The sequence below is a fragment of the Pseudophryne corroboree genome, chromosome 7 (assembly GCF_028390025.1).
Source record: "Pseudophryne corroboree isolate aPseCor3 chromosome 7, aPseCor3.hap2, whole genome shotgun sequence".
Classification (NCBI taxonomy): Eukaryota; Metazoa; Chordata; class Amphibia; order Anura; family Myobatrachidae; genus Pseudophryne; species Pseudophryne corroboree.
Window position 1 is genome coordinate 269,198,327 of NC_086450.1, and position 21,306 is coordinate 269,219,632.

Sequence of the window (21,306 nt, forward strand, 5' to 3'; positions counted from 1 at the left end):
TTGAGGAATGGAGGTATCTCCTGGAAGGGGCCAAATTTCCGTTCAACATCTATACGGATCATAAAAATCTGCTTTATTTGAAGGCAGCCCAGTGCCTCAATCCTCGCCAGTCCCGGTGGGCTATGTTCTTCTCTCGTTTTAACTTTAAGCTTCATTTCCGCCCAGGTTCTCAGAATATCAAGGCAGACGCTTTATCCCGATCTATGGAGTCCGAAGAGGAGACGTCCGACTCGGTACCGCATTCCATCCTGAGTCCAGTGGTATTTGCTTCGTCTCAAGTTTCTCCTGCTCCACCTCCTGGTAAGACTTTTGTTTCCCCAGAACTCCGTTCCAAGTTGCTGTCTTGGGCTCATCAGTCCAAATTCACTGGGCATCCTGGTGTCCTGAAAACTTTCAAGTTCCTCTCTGAGACATACTGGTGGCCGAAGATGAAAGTTGACATCAAAGATTTCGTGGCATCCTGCCCGAAGTGTGCGCAGCACAAGACTCCTCGACAATCTCCAGCAGGTCAGTTACAACCATTATCTGTTCCCAGCCGTCCCTGGTCACACTTGTCCATGGATTTCATCTCTGACCTTCCCTCTTCTCAAGGATTCAATACCATCTGGGTTGTGGTTGACAGGTTTACCAAAATGGCCCATTTTGTACCACTCCAGGGTCTTCCTTCCGCACCAAAGCTTGCCCAAATCTTCCTACGGGAGATTTTCCGCTTACATAGACTACCCACTGAAATTATATCTGACCGTGGAGTTCAGTTTGTGGCAAGATTTTGGAGAGCCCTTTGTTCTGCCATGCAAGTCAACCTCAAGTTTTCCTCAGCCTACCACCCTCAGACGAATGGGCAGACGGAGAGGGTAAACCAAGATTTAGAAACCTTTTTAAGACTTTATGTTTCGTCTTCTCAAGATGACTGGTTGGACCTGCTCCCATGGGCTGAATTTGCCCACAATTTCCGCTACCATACTGCTACAGAAACAACTCTGTTCTTTGCTGTATATGGACAACATCCCCGTGTTCCAGATTTTCAAGAACTTCCTCACATTGATGTTCCTGCTGCCACTGCTGTCTTGAGTCAGTTCTCTTCAACCTGGAGGAAGATTCATGCTTCTCTCAAGAAGGCTTCTAGCCGGTATAAGTCCTTTGCTGACCGCAAAAGACGTGCAGTTCCTAGCCTGAAACCTGGTGACAAGGTTTGGCTTTCCACCCGAAACCTTCGTCTTAGAGTCCCCTCGATGAAATTTGCACCACGTTTCATCGGTCCCTTTCCCATCGAAAGAGTCATCAGTCCTGTGGCCTACAAGCTCAAGTTACCACCTTCTCTACGAATACCTAATGCCTTTCATGTCTCTCTCCTCAGACCGTTAGTCCTGAATCGCTTCCAAAGAGCTCTTCCAGTCGGCCCCAAAGTACGAACTCAGCGGGGCATGGAGTTCGAGATAGAGAAGATTCTGGATTCCCGTTGCCGGTACGGTCGTCTACAATACCTTATCGACTGGTCCGGTTATGGTCCTAAGGAGAGAAGTTGGGTGAATTCGTCAGATGTCCATGCTCCAAGGTTGGTCCGTGTCTTCCACAGAACTCATCCTTCCAAGCCACGTGGGTGTTCAGTGCCCACCCATAAAGGAGGGGGTACTGTCAGGAATCGACTCACCACAGCCACGTCTGTCCGTCGGTGCGGACTCCGTCCGGGGTCCCTACGTTCTGCTGTCGTCCGCTCCTCTGCCGCCAGACGTCATCCTGGGCCTATATTGCTTTATGGAATCTTATTTATGAATATTAATATTTAATATAACATATATGGTTATTAATATATGGATATATTTAAATTAATATGCGTTATCATATATATCTGCAAATATATTATGTCAGGCTTACAAATTAATTGGCTGATAAATATATGCAGTCCTTATATATATATATGACTTATGAAATTATGAAGTTAAGATTCCTTAAAGAGAGTTCAAGCTTGAATATTACCGCTCTTTTTATATGATTCTTTATTTACAGGCAGATCAAATCGTACAGAATAAGATATACACAGTAGTGATATATATACTAATTATAATTATATTAAGCTATGCTATGTTTCCTTCGTTACATAACATAAAACAACATGACATAAGTTTCACAAACAGTTTCAATTATTATCATATTTATACTTGCAAGTTAAAGATTGCCATCCCAAGAATCATTCCTTCTGCATGTTCTCCATGACTTCTCCTCCTGACTGACTTCCTTCCTTCTCCTTCTTCTTCTCCCTCTCCCTCTTCCTTCTAACTCCTAACTACAAGTCTGGTCCTTTTATCTCATATTTTACCAATTCAAACTATCATATTCTCATAGTTTCCAATGGAATAGGTAATTATAGGTTTGTCAGATTCCAAGGTGTAATAAAACAAACATTGAACTGGGCTGTCGTGTCCTGTTCACGGAGGCATGGTGTCATAAAAGTGTGGTGTCCACACTGCCTTAAGCAAGTATAGTATTGTAAAATCTGGAATGTCTTTTCATCCAAAGTTCTGTTGTATTGACAAGTTTTCCTGGGGTCGGTTACACAATGTTTTATCAATGGATGTGATCTCTTTTCATAGTAGTTAATTTATACTCCCTAGCTTTTAACCTTCACTGGACAATAGACAAACCAGTAGATTCTGATCTACTGTAAGCACACCTGTGAATTCCAATGACCAACAGAGCTCTGTCACATACCTATTATCATTTATGGCCTAATACCTTTTCTCTACAATGACTCTTGATCTTACTGTGACCTCTCTTTAGCTTATTTATGGCTAGAGCAGAATAAACCTGTTCCCTACACTATGTTGTACCATCTTGCAGTAAAACACAAATATACAGTATATCTATATAAACACATACACAAACCTAATTTCTTAAATCAGCTAAACATTACCTCATACATTCAAACTTATTTCATATCTATTCCTTACTATATATATCCACTATACTGTCCACTATGGTAACATCGCCTATTTATAATGAATTATATTTTGATTCAGACAACATCTATTGCCCTAATATTAGACTAAGTGCAGACAATTACCTATAAGGCAACAGTCGCCCCCTTGTGGCCATGAGAAATTATTTTGATTGGCCACACATTAAACTAGCGTAATTGCTTCCAAATACATTTCAAAATATTTCTTCAAAACATAACTTTTGTTGTAACCCTAATATATACCATAAGTGTAATAATAATAACCATTGTGATTTTAAAAATCTATAAAAATTCTTAGCTTACCTAACCTTATTCTACTTTTTAACTAAAGCAGACAAGACTGAGGTTTTTATTCAGTATTCATGAGGAAAACTAATTTCTACAGACATTTGGAATACCATAGCCCAATTGTAGACCTTTTTTTCTGTATCTGGATCAGTACGTTTGGACATTTTTGCTGTTCTTGGCTGTAGCAATTTACTGGGAGAATAATGTCATCTGCGTGGTCTGCTTGCCATTGGAGACGTATTACGTTTGCATCATGAAGGCAGTTGAAGTAGAATTCTTCATAGCAGCTGCTCCTTTGCTTGCCATTTCGCTGTTTGAGGCAGAGGGCTGTGTACGTCGAGTGCTGTGTCTTGAACATTCAGTACTTGTGACGACCCTCAGTAATGGTCTTTAGCCTTGTGCGTCCTTTAAATGTTTTTCCAATGCCGCAGTTGTGACAAGTGTCCATATTGCTTTTGCACAAACAGGTTGTGATTTTGAATAGAACAGGCATATATGAAACAGTCTTTTTTTTTTTTCTCTTTCTTTCTTTCTTTCTTTCTTTCTTTCTTTCTTTCTTTCTTTCTTTCTTTCTTTCTTTCTTTCTTTCTTTGCTTGTTAATAGTAGGTCTTAATTGTCTTCGGGCAATAGTACCACAAATGGCTGTGAGTAGTACACCTACTCTGTTCTGTATTTCCTCACTGAATAAATTACCATGCAGTCTTAAGTCTCCTTATTCTACCTTGAACCTATTTATACATCTCAATCTTAAATAACCCTATACCAGTTTAACCCATATAAAGGCGTTTTCTATCCTACCTATATTTTGACTAATAATTATTTAAAATGCTTTTGATGTGTATATAGTAACATGCTATCAATACAATAAATGAATACAATTTTGCTTCAAATAGATATTAAATATCATTTAGGAATGGCTTTGACTAAATCTAATTCCATCCAGTATTAGATATTTAATTACTTTTGAAGCTTTTACGAAGGAAGCATAGGTAGTATCTACTGTGTAATATATAAAAAAAACATAAAATATTTACAAGGTATATAATACAATGATATAAAATATATATCAGACAAATGTTTACATATATGTGATTAAGGTATATGAAGGGATGAGACAGTTCTGTATAATCACAGTGATGAGATGTGCTGTACACTGTTTTGGGAGTGTACATGTAGTTTGAAAGACAAGTAATGATTACTTGTGATGAAAAGGTTAATGAAAACATTCCCCTTTCTTGTGAAACTGGAAAACTCCTTGAGGATTTGTCCATATATCAGTCTTTAGGGATGCTATGTAGATTTTGCTGGATAGCAGCGATGAAAGGGTTAATGAAGACCTTTTCCCTTGTAAATTGGAGTCTTTTTGGAGTCTTGCACCATTCTGTATACAGGTTGCCAGGATTACTATGAATCAAACAAAAATACATACAATGAATATCACAGATATTTATACAGTGATTTAACATAGCTTGCTATGCATTCTGTCCTATCTGCTGCATGTTATCAGGTACAGAATTTACAAATGTGTCTTTAAAGATTGAATAACAAACAAACAATTGTTTCTGGCCTGTGCCAATCTTTCCTGTCACCTTGTGTGTCAATGGCAGCACAATTGTCGCTGCAGATATGATGCAGGTTTAATTTGGAAACTGTGGCTGTTGGAACATCAAAGCAAACAATGGCTACATTGGATCTAACAAGTAAAGGAATGATACTACCGTATTCACTTGTGACCATACTCCCTTGTGACGCAGTCTGGTCCCAGACTGTCTTCAACCATAGCGTTTGCTGCTTGGCATGGCTCCTTAGTCTGGAAGAATCTTGGAGCTTCTGAAAAAACCTACTTTTGTGGGGAGAGAAACTTGTTAGACTTTGCCAAATATGTATTGCAGGTCCCAGGGCTTTCTGTCTTTCCACACCTGTAATAAAATGGTTATGGCACCAGGGCATAAAAACATTCTCATCCTGGTGATACTTTTTGTCATTGTTAATTGGTGTGTGGTTTGCAGAATGACACTCTGCATGTGGTCTCTCTGAGAGCATGCAAACATTTGCACCATCACTAGATGTCTCTGAGTGTTGTGTGGGGGTTACAAAAGTTTGGGAACTTTGTTTGTAAACATGCATTCCTGAATTAATTTCATGGATTTCCCCTTTAAACATGTTTCCAGGTAAATACATTTCAAGGTTTGCAACTCTGGTTGCCATGGGAGTTTTCACCATGGGGAACTTCTCCACCCCTGTGTGCACTGTACTGCTGCTATCAGTGTTTAAATCTGCTGACAATTCACCTTTGCCTAAGGGCATAACAAATTCTTCATTTACATTGGGAACTCTGAGAGTGTATTCAGCAGAATACTCATAATCTGAGTTACAATAATCTTCCCCTTTAGTAGAAACAGTATAGGGGACATCTCCTATTGCTGCTACCTCCTTTACATTAATGTGCTGTCTGATGATAGACACATCCGGCACATTGCTACTTTCTTCCTTTACCACAGAGGCTGTTCTGCTGGTGGTCTGTGTGACCATAGCAGACTCTGTGTGCTGCACATGGACAATGCTGTCCTGAGTCTCACCTACATCTACAATGTTCTCCCTTGTACTTTCTTTTATCTCCTCCTGAGAGGTCATGACAGTTTGCTTACAATCTGCCAGGCTTTTTGCTTCTGCCCCAAACTTTTTCTGTTTATTTTTCTGTTTAAGGGACTTAAATAATGAATGCATTTTTGCATTAATGGTCAGGCACGCCTTACGAAGACGCGAACCTGATTCTTCTTTACATTTCTGTTTGGCTTCTAAAGCCGCAGTTCTGCGCATTTTTCTTAATGCTACAGAAAACTTTTGCATTTTTAACATTGCAATCATTTACAATGCTAAATTTTTATATTCTTTGTTTTTAGTACTGAAGGTATCCTCTCCTTAAGATTGACCGGTGTCTTAAGGTTAAACTCTAATACCTGGTACATTTATTCATTTATTTGGAAATACTCATTTCCACTGTGCACATTTTCTACTCTAGGCCTTTAAATTCTTTATTCTCATTTGTAACCTATTCCACTGTGATCTTGTACTTTGCCAGCAGGCTTATAGCCATTGGTGCTGCTTCCTAATAGATATTATGTTAGTTAAAATAACGTATATTGCACTAACACATTTATCCTAGGTTATACAGAATACAAAATTGACATTACACAATGGTAATAAATTTTCATAGATACATCCCCACCGTGATTCTGCAGATTTGGTAGCCAGCTTATAGCATTTGCTACTCCTCATAAATATTATAAATCAGATAATCAGATTCAGTAATAACAAGTCCAATTCGTGGTCGCCAATATTGATTTATGGAATCTTATTTATGAATATTAATATTTAATATAACATATATGGTTATTAATATATGGATATATTTAAATTAATATGCGTTATCATATATATCTGCAAATATATTATGTCAGGCTTACAAATTAATTGGCTGATAAATATATGCAGTCCTTATATATATATATATATGACTTATGAAATTATGAAGTTAAGATTCCTTAAAGAGAGTTCAAGCTTGAATATTACCGCTCTTTTTATATGATTCTTTATTTACAGGCAGATCAAATCGTACAGAATAAGATATACACAGTAGTGATATATATACTAATTATAATTATATTAAGCTATGCTATGTTTCCTTCGTTACATAACATAAAACAACATGACATAAGTTTCACAAACAGTTTCAATTATTATCATATTTATACTTGCAAGTTAAAGATTGCCATCCCAAGAATCATTCCTTCTGCATGTTCTCCATGACTTCTCCTCCTGACTGACTTCCTTCCTTCTCCTTCTTCTTCTCCCTCTCCCTCTTCCTTCTAACTCCTAACTACAAGTCTGGTCCTTTTATCTCATATTTTACCAATTCAAACTATCATATTCTCATAGTTTCCAATGGAATAGGTAATTATAGGTTTGTCAGATTCCAAGGTGTAATAAAACAAACATTGAACTGGGCTGTCGTGTCCTGTTCACGGAGGCATGGTGTCATAAAAGTGTGGTGTCCACACTGCCTTAAGCAAGTATAGTATTGTAAAATCTGGAATGTCTTTTCATCCAAAGTTCTGTTGTATTGACAAGTTTTCCTGGGGTCGGTTACACAATGTTTTATCAATGGATGTGATCTCTTTTCATAGTAGTTAATTTATACTCCCTAGCTTTTAACCTTCACTGGACAATAGACAAACCAGTAGATTCTGATCTACTGTAAGCACACCTGTGAATTCCAATGACCAACAGAGCTCTGTCACATACCTATTATCATTTATGGCCTAATACCTTTTCTCTACAATGACTCTTGATCTTACTGTGACCTCTCTTTAGCTTATTTATGGCTAGAGCAGAATAAACCTGTTCCCTACACTATGTTGTACCATCTTGCAGTAAAACACAAATATACAGTATATCTATATAAACACATACACAAACCTAATTTCTTAAATCAGCTAAACATTACCTCATACATTCAAACTTATTTCATATCTATTCCTTACTATATATATCCACTATACTGTCCACTATGGTAACATCGCCTATTTATAATGAATTATATTTTGATTCAGACAACATCTATTGCCCTAATATTAGACTAAGTGCAGACAATTACCTATAAGGCAACACCTAGGAACGCTCCTGTAACAGCGGGCGTGTGAGCGCGCCGCGTTCCCGCTGGGCCGCGGCATGGGCGCCGCCATGACAGTCTCCATCGGTCAGAGTACGGCGGCCAATCCGGAGCTTGGCCGCACCTCCTTTTCCCACTCCAACCAATGTCTGCACACCAGGGGGTATATCTGGAGCTGCAGGGTGAGCCTGTGGTTGTCCTGAACTTTGTGTCACTCCTGCGACCCATGTGCCTGGATTCCTCCGTGTTCCTGGTTACCTTCCTGGATCCTCCGTGTTCCTGGTTACCTACCTGTTCCTCCGTGTTCCTGGTTACCTTCCTACATCTCCGTGGAACTACAAGCATCAGCAACCCCTGCATCTGTATTTGGCTCCACACCTAACTACAACCGCAGTGTACTTCAGCCTCTGCAGTAGAGACTCTCTCCAGGTGCATTCCATCACCTCACCTGTGAAGCAGCTTGCTAGCTGCCTGAGCTTAACGAACTGCTCTGTGAACTTCCACCTGAGTCTCCTGCATCTGCTACCAGGTTTGCTACACATTTAATACCATCTCTGCTGGCTCCACGTTTTAAACCATTCTGGTTCTCACACCAGTGAACTTATCCATCATTACCATTTCCTCCATAGACTCTCAGCTTCCAAGCTGCACCATTCCCATTGCATACTTTTATTTGTTTATTCCTGCACGTTATTCTGCTTCCTTATTGTGTGAACTTTTATGTTAAATAAACACCATTGCGCTGATGCGCAGAAACCCAATCCAGCCTCCTCACTTCTTCCGTCCTACCTCCACTGACCCACTAGCGCCCCCTCCGGGGACACAAGCAAAACCGAACCTGACAGCTGTGTGTATAGCGATGTGTGCTGAGCGATCTGTGCAGAGCTGGCCCTAAACAATATGATGCCCTAGGCAAGATTTTGGCTGGTGCCTAGCACCACTGCTAGTTCCACCTCTGACCCTGCACCCCTTTCCAGGCACCATCACCCCTCACCCATAGCAGTCCTCATTTTGGGGCTCCTACCCCCTAGATTTTAAATAGGAACAGTGTGCACATTCAGCACACAGCCCAAAAAGGGGCCTGTTTTTGCTGGGAAGGTGCAGGGCCACACAATAGTACCCCAAATTCAAATTACACCACACAATAGTGCAACTTTATTCACAATATATCATGCAATAGTGTTCCTTATTCACGTTACATCACACAATAGTACCACTTTACCTTATATACATTACGCCTTACAGTAGTGCCCCTTATCCACATTACACCACACTGAATTGCTCCTTATTCACATTACGCCACGCCATATTACTCTTTATTCACATTAGACCATACAGTAGTACCCTTTCTATACGTTACGCCACAGTAGAGCACCTTATACACATAATGCCACACATTAGTAATGCCTTTATAGACATAATACCACACAGTGATGCCCCATACACATATGACACACATTATTAATGTCCTTATAAACATAATGCGCCTTAGACATTATGCAAACCTTTATTAATGCCCTTACAACATAATGTCCCTTACACATATGCCACATATTATTAATTCCCTTATACACATAAAGACACACATAGTGCACCTTACACATATGCTGCACATTATTAGTGCACTTATACACATAATGACACACATAGTGCCCCTTACACATATGCCACACATTATTAATGCATTTATACACCTGACACACATAATGCCCCTTACACATATGCCAGACACTATTGCACATCCAACCCCCCCCCCCCCCCCCACCGCACACAACACTCACACTGCCCCTAACACTGTGACCTCTGCTTGCACACCGATGTGTCCTTATACATCTTGCCTCAGTACGCCATGCAGCAGGAGCTGCCTGGCGTGAGTCAGCTGGCAGCTCCCGGCCAGCTCTACTAATGTTGGGCACCTTTTATTTGCATTACTGTGTGAATAGGATGCACAATCAGCTTCTGCTGATTAAATATGATATGTGGCATGCCTATATTCTGTGTGTGACTGTGGCTGTATCTGCATATGAAATGTTATGTTACAGTGATTTCCAGGAATACAATGTAACATAGCATTTTGTATGCAGATACAGCTACAGTCACACACAGAATATAGGCATGCTGCATATCATTTTAATCAGCAGAAGCTAATTGTGCCCCTAGGCATGCCAAATGCCCTAGGTATTTGCCTAGTTTGCCTATGCCTAGGGCCGGCTCTGGATCTGTGCTGACCTACATCGCTTAGCACACAGCACAAGTCGCCCTGTGTGTATGCCCCCTTAGATTTGGGTGTGGTGTGTTCAAACTGAAATCTAAATTGCAGTGTAAAAATAAAGCAGCCAGTATTTACCCTGCACAGAAACAATATAACCCACCCAAATCGAACTCTCTCTGCACATGTTATATCTGCTCCACTTGCAGTGCACATGGTTTTGCCCATTAAAGGAAAATGTTGTTTTGCAATCAACCTTGAATTAGGCCCTCTGAACCCAATATTAAAATGGAAAATAAATCATAAAAATAAAGAAAAACATAAACCCTGTGTGTGAAAGAGTATGTATGTGAGTGTGAGAGTGTAATGTACATATACATGGGTATGTATTATTTTTTGGTTTACTTTTCTTACTAAAAGTGTTTGAAAGGTTTTTGTTTTCTTCCCTCTCCAGGTGGTAGACGCTCGCCTGGTATCTGTGTTTGATGCCAGGGAGCTAGAGCTAGTGATTGCTGGAACAGCAGAGATTGATTTGGGAGATTGGAGAAACAACACAGAGTATAGAGGAGGTAAAGGGGTTTCCAATGGTGTTTAAAATAGATCTGCAACTATACTGCAATAATGGTGGTCATTCCGAGTAGTTCGCTTGGTAATTTTCTTCGCATCACAGCGACATTCCGCTTATTGCGCATGCGCAATGTTCGCACTGCGATTGCGCCAAGTAAATTTGCTATGCAGTTAGGAATTTTACTCACGGCATTACAAGGTTTTTTCTTCGTTCTGGTGATCGTAAGGTGATTGACAGGAAGTGGGTGTTTCTGGGCGGAAACTGGCCGTTTTATGGGAGTGTTTGAAAAACGCTACCGTTTCTGGGAAAAACGCGGGAGTGGCTGGAGAAACGGAGGAGTGTCTGGGCGAACGCTGGGTGTGTTTGTGACGTCAAACCAGGAACGACAAGCACTGAACTGATCGCACTGGAAGAGTAAGTCTCGAGCTACTCAGAAACTGCACAGAGAAGTCTTTTCGCAATATTGTGAATCTTTCGTTCGTAATTTTGAGAAGCTAAGATTCACTCCCAGTAGGCGGCGGCTTAGCGTGTGCAATGCTGCTAAAAGCAGCTTGCGAGCGAACAACTCGGAATCACCCCCAATGTTTCTCCAGCGAGCACCAATGCCAATCCCAAAGTTGTGCCTGTGGTTAAAGAATACAATAAGGCATGATTAATGTTCTATTTTAATTCTATATGTGATTAAAGTTTTATTTTTACTATTTAGCACAATGATGCACCGTGGTACTAATATCTATTAATCGAAGTGTTAACTAATTTATTTATTTATTGTGCTTAGGTTACCATGATAATCACATTGTTATCAGATGGTTCTGGGCTGCTGTTGAGAGGTTTAACAATGAACAGCGTCTCCGTTTACTGCAGGTAATAACATCCTGTATGCCATGTAATACTTTCTGAAGGGTTCAGTATGTTTTGTCAACATGATAATGTCCATTCAGCTCTAGTGGTACAGGCATGTCTTCCAGGTCTGGCGGTGTCAGGTGATGCTGTGTTCCAGTATGTTAACGCCTGTCTCTAGCCGTAATCCTAAACCTAACTCTAGCCCTCCCACAACAACCTAACCCTAATGGCGGCATTCTGCAGAATATCAACATTTCACATGTCAACATTGTGCAGATGCTGACATGTTCCATGTTGACATTTCAACAATGATGACTTCAAAACTGCAGACATTCTGGTGTTGACAATGTGACTGTCGACATGGCGACTGGATCCCCTGAAGGCTGGTTGCATCAGTATGTAGTAACTGCAAGCTTGAGAACATATGTAAGTATGTATATATGGATTTATGAAGTGCACCTACTGTATACACACACTTGCCTATGGGCAGATTTGCATGTATTGTAGCATCTGCCCATGGTGCTCACATGCAACAGTTGCGCCCCAGACATGATGGTGGCAATAGCGCTGACATACAGATGTGTCCACTTACATGTAGCTCCTTACACATTACTCCTTGCACATTAAACACCCCTTGTAGTTACGTCATACCGTGGTGTAACTTGGAAGAGTCAAGCATCTTTTTGTGCAACTTTTTCCATTAAAATGCGTCTTAATCGCAAAACACTGTAACATAGCATTTCGTATGCAGATACAGGCGTGGTCGCACACAGAATATAGGCATGCCACATATTTTATCCAGCAGAGTCTGCTTGTGCGTCCTATTCCCACAGCGATGCAAATAAAACGCATTTTTGTGCAAAAAAGACACCCAGCGCTAACGGAGTTGCACAGGACCTGTCAGCTCTCCCGCGCCAGGCATCTCCAGCTGCATGGTGCATTGAGGCAAGATGCATGAGGACACATCTGTAAGGCATATGGTTGTAGGGTTTACAAGTGAATATATCCAATAATCTATAAGTAATATGTTTCAGTTACTTATGTAACCTTTCCGTTACCATGAAATCCAAATCATATTATTAGTTGGCATAGCAGCAAGGTTTGCAGTGGCTGGGTAACAGGATATAATTTGATGCCAATTAAAGGGCAGAACATTTCTCTTAAAGTTTCTATAAAAAATGAATGTGATATAAGCAGTGCAGTAGCAGGACATTTAGCACCCTTGCAGTCTGGGTACAGGAAGACTCTGTGGCTCTCCAGGAAGACGGATGCTTCTCCATACATCCCACAAGCTAGCACAGCTGCGGCTGGGTATGTCCTCCAGATACTGTATAATGATGCAGGGTTAAAGGGTATTTTTAATATTAATTCCCCATAGCACATGAAAATGTGACACCCGACTTGTGCAATTGTGCCCTGTTGTGAACCCTATCGATCTAGGATTGTGTTTGGAGGGGCTAGACAGAGCGGGCACGTTGGGCATCCACATTGGTGACAGTGGGACAGTAGTCGTAGAACTAGCTCGCCATGATCCGGAACTCTTACTTGCGCGCCAGCTTCATAAAGTGACACGCGGCTCCAGGAAGGGAGAGGGAGACATTGGGGAGAGAGATTAGGCGGCAGGGGCTGGCTACTTTTAGCCTGGGGGGCATATGCATGCAGGTGGCCATAGCTTTGAAAAGATCATTTCTGCATCTGCCGTGTTTGCGCACAGAAGCAGCAAAAAGGGGATGGGTGTTCAAATGGGTATTATCCTTACCCCACAATTTACAATAGCACTTTTATATATAGAACACCCTTCCCTTACAACAATTTCAACAATGATTATGGATAAGGGCTCTACTTAGCTGAAAGCCAACGCATCCAATCACTATAAAAAGGTCTTCACAAGAAATATGTCTTGCACATGAATGTTATAAAATATGTCCAGATGGTGGTACATGTACAAAAAACACAAAGATGTTCTAGTGCAATATGTTCACGAAATGTGTATCTCATATAAACATTCTCTATTATTCCAATAAGGAGAAATTGATCCAATGGACATAAAAAAATACATTTAATAAAAGAAGCACAATAAAAAAATGTGTCAGTTTCTTCATAAAAGGACAATATACATTCTCTGATGTTACAATCCAAACTTATGAGGGTGGCTTCCTACCAGAATCCAGATTAAAGAAGTGCACATAGGAGATTCTATGGATGTTACATATCCCCGGGGAAGAATCCACTCCAAAGATGGGCACCCCGTTTCCTCCTCATCTGGTCAGTCAGCCGCTTCACCCCCTTTCCTCATCCAATGCGTTTCGATCAGTCCACTGATCTTTGTCAAGGCATGTGTGGCTGTATCCCCTCCTAGACCTTATATATGTGACTAAATTGGTTTTCCTGATTACTGGGAGGAGCCACCCTCATTTACAGGGTGGTGTGGCCAACGGACGCCGACAACCGCAGGATGGGGACCAGAGCTGGGAAAACAATAGTGAGCCACGGTCAGCGGCTCACGGAAGGTAGGGACAGATTCTGGACCAAGTGCAAAGTAAAGCACCAACTTACCTGGACATTACAACGGAACCCTCCATACTCCGCAAAAATACAGAATACCACCAATCTGAATAATTTCTTAAAATAGCTGTACACATTATAATAATTAACCACATTTCTTTTACAGGTATGAGCATTCTATACTATTTTACAAGCATTTCTTTTTTAAGAAATAAGGAGAATTAACGAGATGCACGAGGGAGATGGGTGTTCTCCTGAGCCCATGCTGTTGTACTATTTGGGTAGTTGGGAATAAATATATTTTTGTTGATGCCCATTTCTTGGAAATTGTTAATATTTTTATATGTTTTGACAGTTTGTTACTGGCACTTCCAGCATACCATACGAAGGCTTTGCTTCTTTGAGAGGCAGCAATGGGCCAAGACGATTCTGCGTAGAAAAGTGGGGAAAAATCACTGCTTTACCCAGGTAAACAAGTTGCTGGTGTGGGTGATGCTCTTGTGTATGATTGTTTTGTCAATGACTACAAAGCACTAAATCATTGTCACAATCAAACTTCTATAGTGCCCATGGCTCCTAATGAACCCACCTATACCCCATTGTACTAAATGGATTTCCAGTATCCCCTAGGACATAAGAGAAAAATTATTATTTAATCTTCATAAAGATTCCACTGCATATAGACCGACAGCTGCAGCCCGACAGCTGTTTCAACCAGCACAGAGTGGTTTTCTTCAGGGGCCCTGGTCGCAACGTTTATCTGCGATGGGAGGCGGCGTAAGCTTCAGCTTGCTCAGCCTTGCCATTGCAGTGTAGCTTGTGGGGCCAAGGACACTGCGTCTCATGATGCAGTCCTTGTCCTCGCCACTCCCGGAAAACAGGGGCGACACGCAGTGAACGCCTCTGCCTATCAATCAGGCAGAGTCGTTCGCATATCTGCGCTGCGAGCGCAGGACCCAGGGCCGTTTCTAGACAATTTGGCTCCCAGTGCGAGATTTCAAAATGCGCCCCCCCATTGCTATAAAAAGAAAGAGCATGCACGTGCGGAAGGCGCGCGCTCCCGACAAGGGTGTGTGGCCTGAATAAAATGGGTGTGGTCTCATTAAAGTGGGTGTGGCCTCATCTGATATCATCACGCCCACCACAGGGGGAAAAAAATAAAAAAGTCCCCATTTTACACATTACAGCAGGCAATTGTCCCCATTTTACACAGCGCGGCAGGCAGGTGTCCCCATTTTACACAGCACGGCAGGCAGGTGTCCCCATTTTACATAGCGCGGCAGGCAGGTGTCCCAATTTTACACAGCGCGGCAGGCAGGTGTCCCAATTTTACACAGCGCGGCAGGCAGGTGTCCCCATTTTACACAGCGCGGCAGGCAGGTGTCCCCATTTTACAAAGCGCGGCAGGCAGGTATCCCCATTTTACACAGTGCGGCAGGCAGGTATCCCCATTTTACACAGTACGGCAGGCAGATATCCCCATTTTACACAGTACGCAGGCAGGTGCCCCCATTTTACACAGTGCGGCAGGCAGGTGTCCCCATTTTACAAAGTGCGGCAGGCAGGTATCCCCATTTTACACAGTACGGCAGGCAGGTGTCCCCATTTTACACAGTACAGCAGGCAGGTGTCCCCATTTTACAAAGTGCGGCAGGCAGGTATCCCCATTTTACACAGTACGGCAGGCAGGTGTCCCCATTTACAAAGTGCGGCAGGCAGATATCCCCATTTTACACAGTACGCAGGCAGGTGCCCCCATTTTACACAGTACAGCAGGCAGGTGTCCCCATTTTACACAGTACGGCAGGCAGGTGTCCCCATTTTACACATTGCGGCAGGCAGGTATCCCCATTTTACACAGTGCGGCAGGCAGGTATCCCCATTTTACACAGTGCTGCAGGAAGGTATTCCCATTTTACACAGTGCGGCAGGCAGGTGTCAAGTGGGGGGGGAAGGAAGGGGGAGAGAGAGAGATAGAGATAATACTTACATCTTCCCGCTCTTCGGGTCCGGCCGCCTCACGTCCCTCGCGCCGGCCGCCTCCTCCTTCCAGGCTTATCTCCTCTCCTCCCTCTTCCCGAGCGCTCCTGCTCGGGGGGCGGGGTTTCGCGGAATGACGCGTTTGCGTCGTGATGTCACGACGCAAATGCGTCATTCCGCGAAACTCCGCCCACCGAGCAGGAGCGCTCGGGAAGAGGGAAGAGAGGAGATAAGGAAACACAAAGTGCCGCGGCGGGCGCCCCATGCGGTTGCACGGCTCGCACGCCGCTAGAAACGGCACTGGCCAGGACCCTTCAGCAAATGCGCTGAACAGGTCCTGCGCATGTACAGTTTCCCCATTATCAGGAACTGCACATAGGATTGCATAGGTGATCCAAAATGAATCTGTTATTGCAACTTGTATGCTGAGCAGACTCTTCAGGCAAGAAACCCTGCAAAGCCGGATATTCTGACCTACAGTACAGGACAATGACAGATGCACATGCTTGCTGTGGAGCCAGAGTCAGGAGCGGGGTGACAGATGAGTAGCTAGGCAATACTTAGAATTTGAGTAAAATGAGTCACGATTGTGACAGGCCTACAAAAAAAATCAATATTATTTTGTCAGGCGTACAAATGTGTAACACTTAAGCCCTACGGTACCATAGAGATGCATCTAGAAAGTGTTAGTGGTAAGTATGAAATACTGTAGGATTTACAATATACAGTAAAGTGTAATGAAATACAAACACACCCACATCCGCCATTTAGTACATCCGATTGAAATCTTATTTTATACAGCAATCCATGAAAATGACTAATAAGTAATCTTTATAGATGTCCTATCCACAAAAAGAGTGGTCAGTACACAAGTAGCGAATCAGTAGCAACTCGCTAGACAATGCTGCTGGTATCATCGGCATGTTTCTTTACACTGGCTTCCTTTACCCACAACAGATACCTTCCTAATAGGCATATCTAGGGATGCATCCAAGTCTAACTACTTTTAGACTTGCATCAGCATCTCCAGGGCATGTGCTACATAAGGCCCCCATACATCTGCTATATATTGGGGCAATGCCCCAAACCCCCGACGGCCAGGTCGGGGAATTGGGAATATTAAACATGTTTAAAAATCCCAATTTCGTTCTGGTCAGGATTGTCAGATCGGCCATTTTTAACATGGTAACATGGATCGCCGATCATCGATGGCCGCTGATTCGCGTTTCTGGCAGGATCTGGGAATCACCTCATAGATATACCTGAACATGCCTTGAATGCCTGGGATATGGATCATTGTATCTATGGGGATGATTCTGAGTTGGGATCAAAGCAATAAAAGCAAGTATCTTTGTATCTGGAACAAACCAGGGTAAATGCTAGCTGTTTTTGCATGTAGCCCACTAATACTGGACAGCTGTATTTTTACATTGCGATTCAGATTAGCGTTTGGACATGCCCCTCCCAAAACTAAATCTCTCTGCACGTTTTACATCTGCCCCACCTACAGTGCAGCATGGTTTTACCCAGGTGCACAGTTACTTTTTTTTTTGCTTTGCAGAATCAGCCACTAAAGCAAACTTCCAAAATAAAAATCTGTAGCATTATGTCCAAAAGTTCTTACAGTGTAAATTGTGAATAATAATTTTTAGGCATTGGCAGCATGTTTGTGACTGTTTTATAACAGAATATATGAATTATTACAGCAGTCTTACATTTTGTTTTCTTACAGAGCCCATACATGTTTTAATCGCCTTGATCTTCCACCATATCCATCATTTTCAATGCTCTTTGAGAAGCTTTTGACAGCCGTTGAGGAAACAAGTACATTTGGCCTTGAGTAGTTCTTTTTAGGTTTGGCTACTTAGACATCTTTGTCATGCAACACAATGTTGTGAAATGAACCTAAAACATCAAAATGACACTAATTCAGAACTTTTCCAATCAATTGTGTCTAAAACCACAGTGTGATACTGCAGGATGTCTGTGATGCCACTAACGTATCAAGAATGTGTTGAGTACAAGAAAATGAAGTCTGCAATGATAAACACTATTTCAAAGCATAGAAGAATGGCAACACGATATTTGGCTGTCATTTCCTACATGTAGTCCGAGCAGAGCAGAAACAATATAAACAAATCAATCTCAAAGAAATAATAAACTTCTACAATGATACAATGCATTCCAATTTCTAGAAGTAATGTTGAGGTGCTTGCATGGTATGCATCTTCATTTTACTTACACTAGCAGAGAACAAACATTAAGGGTCAAATGATCACATACTATAAACGTGTCAAAACCTATGCATGACTATATCTGCAGTTTCTTTTAGTGAAATTAGCAGCAGATTTATCTAATCTAACACATGCAAAAAAAAATCTGCACATTCTCTATATTAATGTATATTGAGATTCACATAAATGTTGTTGCTTTCTACACATATGTATGACAATACTGTTTTCAATTACACACTTTCCAGCACTATAATGAATTGTATTGTAAAATAAGAATTTTATTTATTCTTGCATCTATGATGCAATCACTTCGTTTTTCTTTAAACATGATTGTTACTGTTCTGGCCATTACTGTTTTTCTATATTATTAAACTATTGGATTTAAAAGATAAATACAGGACTCCTGGAAGCACTTCCATTTTACTGATAGGAACAGAAGGCCAGGTGACATCCAGAAATGGCATAATAAAATGCAACTGCAGTCAGAGTGCCTTTTCTTATATAATCTAGTGTACCGCCTGGTTCTGCATCTTTTCTTGTTACCATTAATTATTACTTATTGGAGATAAAAGTGTTTTTAAATACGGTAGATCTAGCCATCTTTTGTTTTATTTATTTTTTACGACATTTTCAGAATCATTAAGAGAAAAGGGGAAAATAATAAACCTAATATAGACTATTTCAAAATGAACATTTTCATACAGCATTTTTGTGTAGGATTTAATTCTAGGAAAATGTCAGTTGCATCATGTTTTGTCGACATGAGCAAAAACTTAGAACTATCTTGTTTCATATTCATTATTTTGTTACATATACTCCTGGCTTGTGTAAGTACACAGCATAGACTGTGGAAAGTGTGCAAAACAAGTATGCTTTATACATTATGGGTATGTTAATGATTGACACTTGTTGCCAAGTCCCCCACTGTAGAAGCACTGTATAATTTATGCTTTACATACCTGACTTTAAGTTTTTCAAGCAGAGATTCTTATTTATGTCAAACATTGTAAGAGTCAGTGGCAGTGCTCACTCTGGTTTGTACACAGTTTTACATATCATGGGAACAGACATCGTAAAACGCTACCATGCATTTGTTAGAGTTCTCCAAAGCGACTTATAAACAGTATCCTTTGTAGCCGAGGATGGATTAGATGTATCATTATGTATTTAATGCTCATTCTGCATGGATGTTATATGATGTTTTAATCGGACACCTACATGCAGTACTATGAAAAATAAAACACATTTGATTATTTTTATATGGCTATTGTACAATTTACAATGGAATATTTTAAATGAACATTTACAAACACGCGTTTTCATGTCTATAAGAGCATAAATGTGCTTGTATGTATTACACCTTCAATAATAAAGTTTTTTATTAGACTTTCTCTTTAAAATATAAAACGAAGTATCTCCTATTTTTTATGGAAGTCAGATAGTGTCTTAAATAAAAAATAATTAGCTATAGTCATTGTTTTATCTTATTCTTTGTATTCAGTAGCCTGGACTAAAGTTGTTCAGTCTGGTGTAAGAGTTAGGTGCTTTCAACAGTACACTTTAGAATCGATCACAACACTGAATCAGCTACTGTACCATGGACTTTAATGGAATTGGTTCTGTAACCCTCATCTGCTGGGACAGATTTTTAATGCACTGATAAAGTAATATATAAAGTTATAGAGGGGGGGGGGGGGGTTATTGTGGGCTTGGCTGGCAATCTGAGTTTTCTCTTACCTGTAACAGGGATTTTCACCAGTATTTAACCTTTAAATTCTATTACTGTAAATGATAAGGCAGGTCTTGTCTATCATCCAGTCCGGTAGCAGTAGCTTCTGTCGCTGGCTTCAGATTTCAGTTACTGCTGAAAGTGGATTTGGTTTTCTTTTCCACTGCCTCTTACCCTTGTACATTCTTTTACATTGCTTTACTATTTCTTTGACTAGTGTAATTTATCTACAAGCTATATATTACATATATTGCCACCAATGCCGTACCTAGACATTTTAGCGCTGTGTGCAAGAAACAGCATCGGCGCCCCCCCATATACAAAACACGGCCAGTGCCAGCCGCAGGTGGGCGACAAAATTATAGGGGCATGGCTTCATGGGGAAGGGGCTTTGCCACAAAATAATACCAATTTAATATTACGCTGTACAGTAGCCTCCATAATTTTAAGTTATGCTGCACAGTAGCGCCACTTACATACATTAGAGGTAGACACCAGGTAGAGCCCCTGTCACACATTATGCCAGGTAGAACCCCCTTTTACACGTTACAGCAGGCAGAGTCCCCCTTTTACACATTAGGCAGCAGAGTCCCTCTTTTTTACACATAACGGCAGGCAGAGTCCCCTTTTTACACATAACGGCAGACAGAGTCCCCTTTTTTGCAAATAACGTCAGGCAGAGTCCCCCTTTTATATACATTACGGCAGGCAGAATCCCCTTTTTACACATTAGGCAGGCAGAGTCCTTCCTTTTTTACACATTAGGCAGGCAGAGTCCCCCTTTTTTACACATTACAGCAGGAGTGTCCCCATTTTTTACACATTACAGCAGAGTCCCCCTTTTTATACATTACAGCAGCCAAGTCCCCCTTTTTACACATTAGGCAGGGGGAGAGGGAGGGAGAGAGAGACTAGCTTGCCATTGGGGGAGCCACCACTCTTTTCTGGTGAGCCCACAGTACGGGGGTACTGTGGGCTCACCGCTCCTAGAGCCCGGCGCCATTGAACAACATGGACCAGCATGGAGACCACAAGCTGCAGTGCCCAGCAACAAATCTATATCACACGATGACAAGGTTGCCGGGCGCTGGTCTCCCTTGTGCGGCGCAGCCCTATGTGGCACGTGTGTGCCAGCGGAATGCGCCCACAGTGCAGATGCGCTGTGGACAACACACCGCAGGCACACACCTAGTTACGGCTATGCAGCATTTTTACATTTATTTTCTTGCTAACTCAACTTATAAATAAAAATAAATGTGGGGCTCTTTGACTTGCTATATAAGCGAGATGTGAATTGCATATTTTATGCCTCTGAAATAAT

General features: G+C 41.4%; 1 protein-coding gene across 7 annotated transcripts in view; it reads left to right on the forward strand.

Moving 5' to 3' along the window:
- The window catches only part of HECW2 (HECT, C2 and WW domain containing E3 ubiquitin protein ligase 2), a 1,325,610-nt gene extending 1,305,995 nt beyond the window's left edge, over positions 1 to 19,615 (forward strand). For all 7 annotated transcript variants that reach the window (XM_063934135.1, XM_063934134.1, XM_063934138.1 and 4 more), the window contains 4 exons: positions 10,581 to 10,695; positions 11,473 to 11,558; positions 14,398 to 14,510; positions 17,755 to 19,615. In XM_063934135.1, coding sequence (XP_063790205.1) covers positions 10,581 to 10,695; positions 11,473 to 11,558; positions 14,398 to 14,510; positions 17,755 to 17,866 — 426 coding nt within the window. In that variant the 3' untranslated portion in view covers positions 17,867 to 19,615. The remainder of the gene's footprint in view (positions 1 to 10,580; positions 10,696 to 11,472; positions 11,559 to 14,397; positions 14,511 to 17,754) is intronic.
- Positions 19,616 to 21,306: the final 1,691 nt, after the last annotated feature.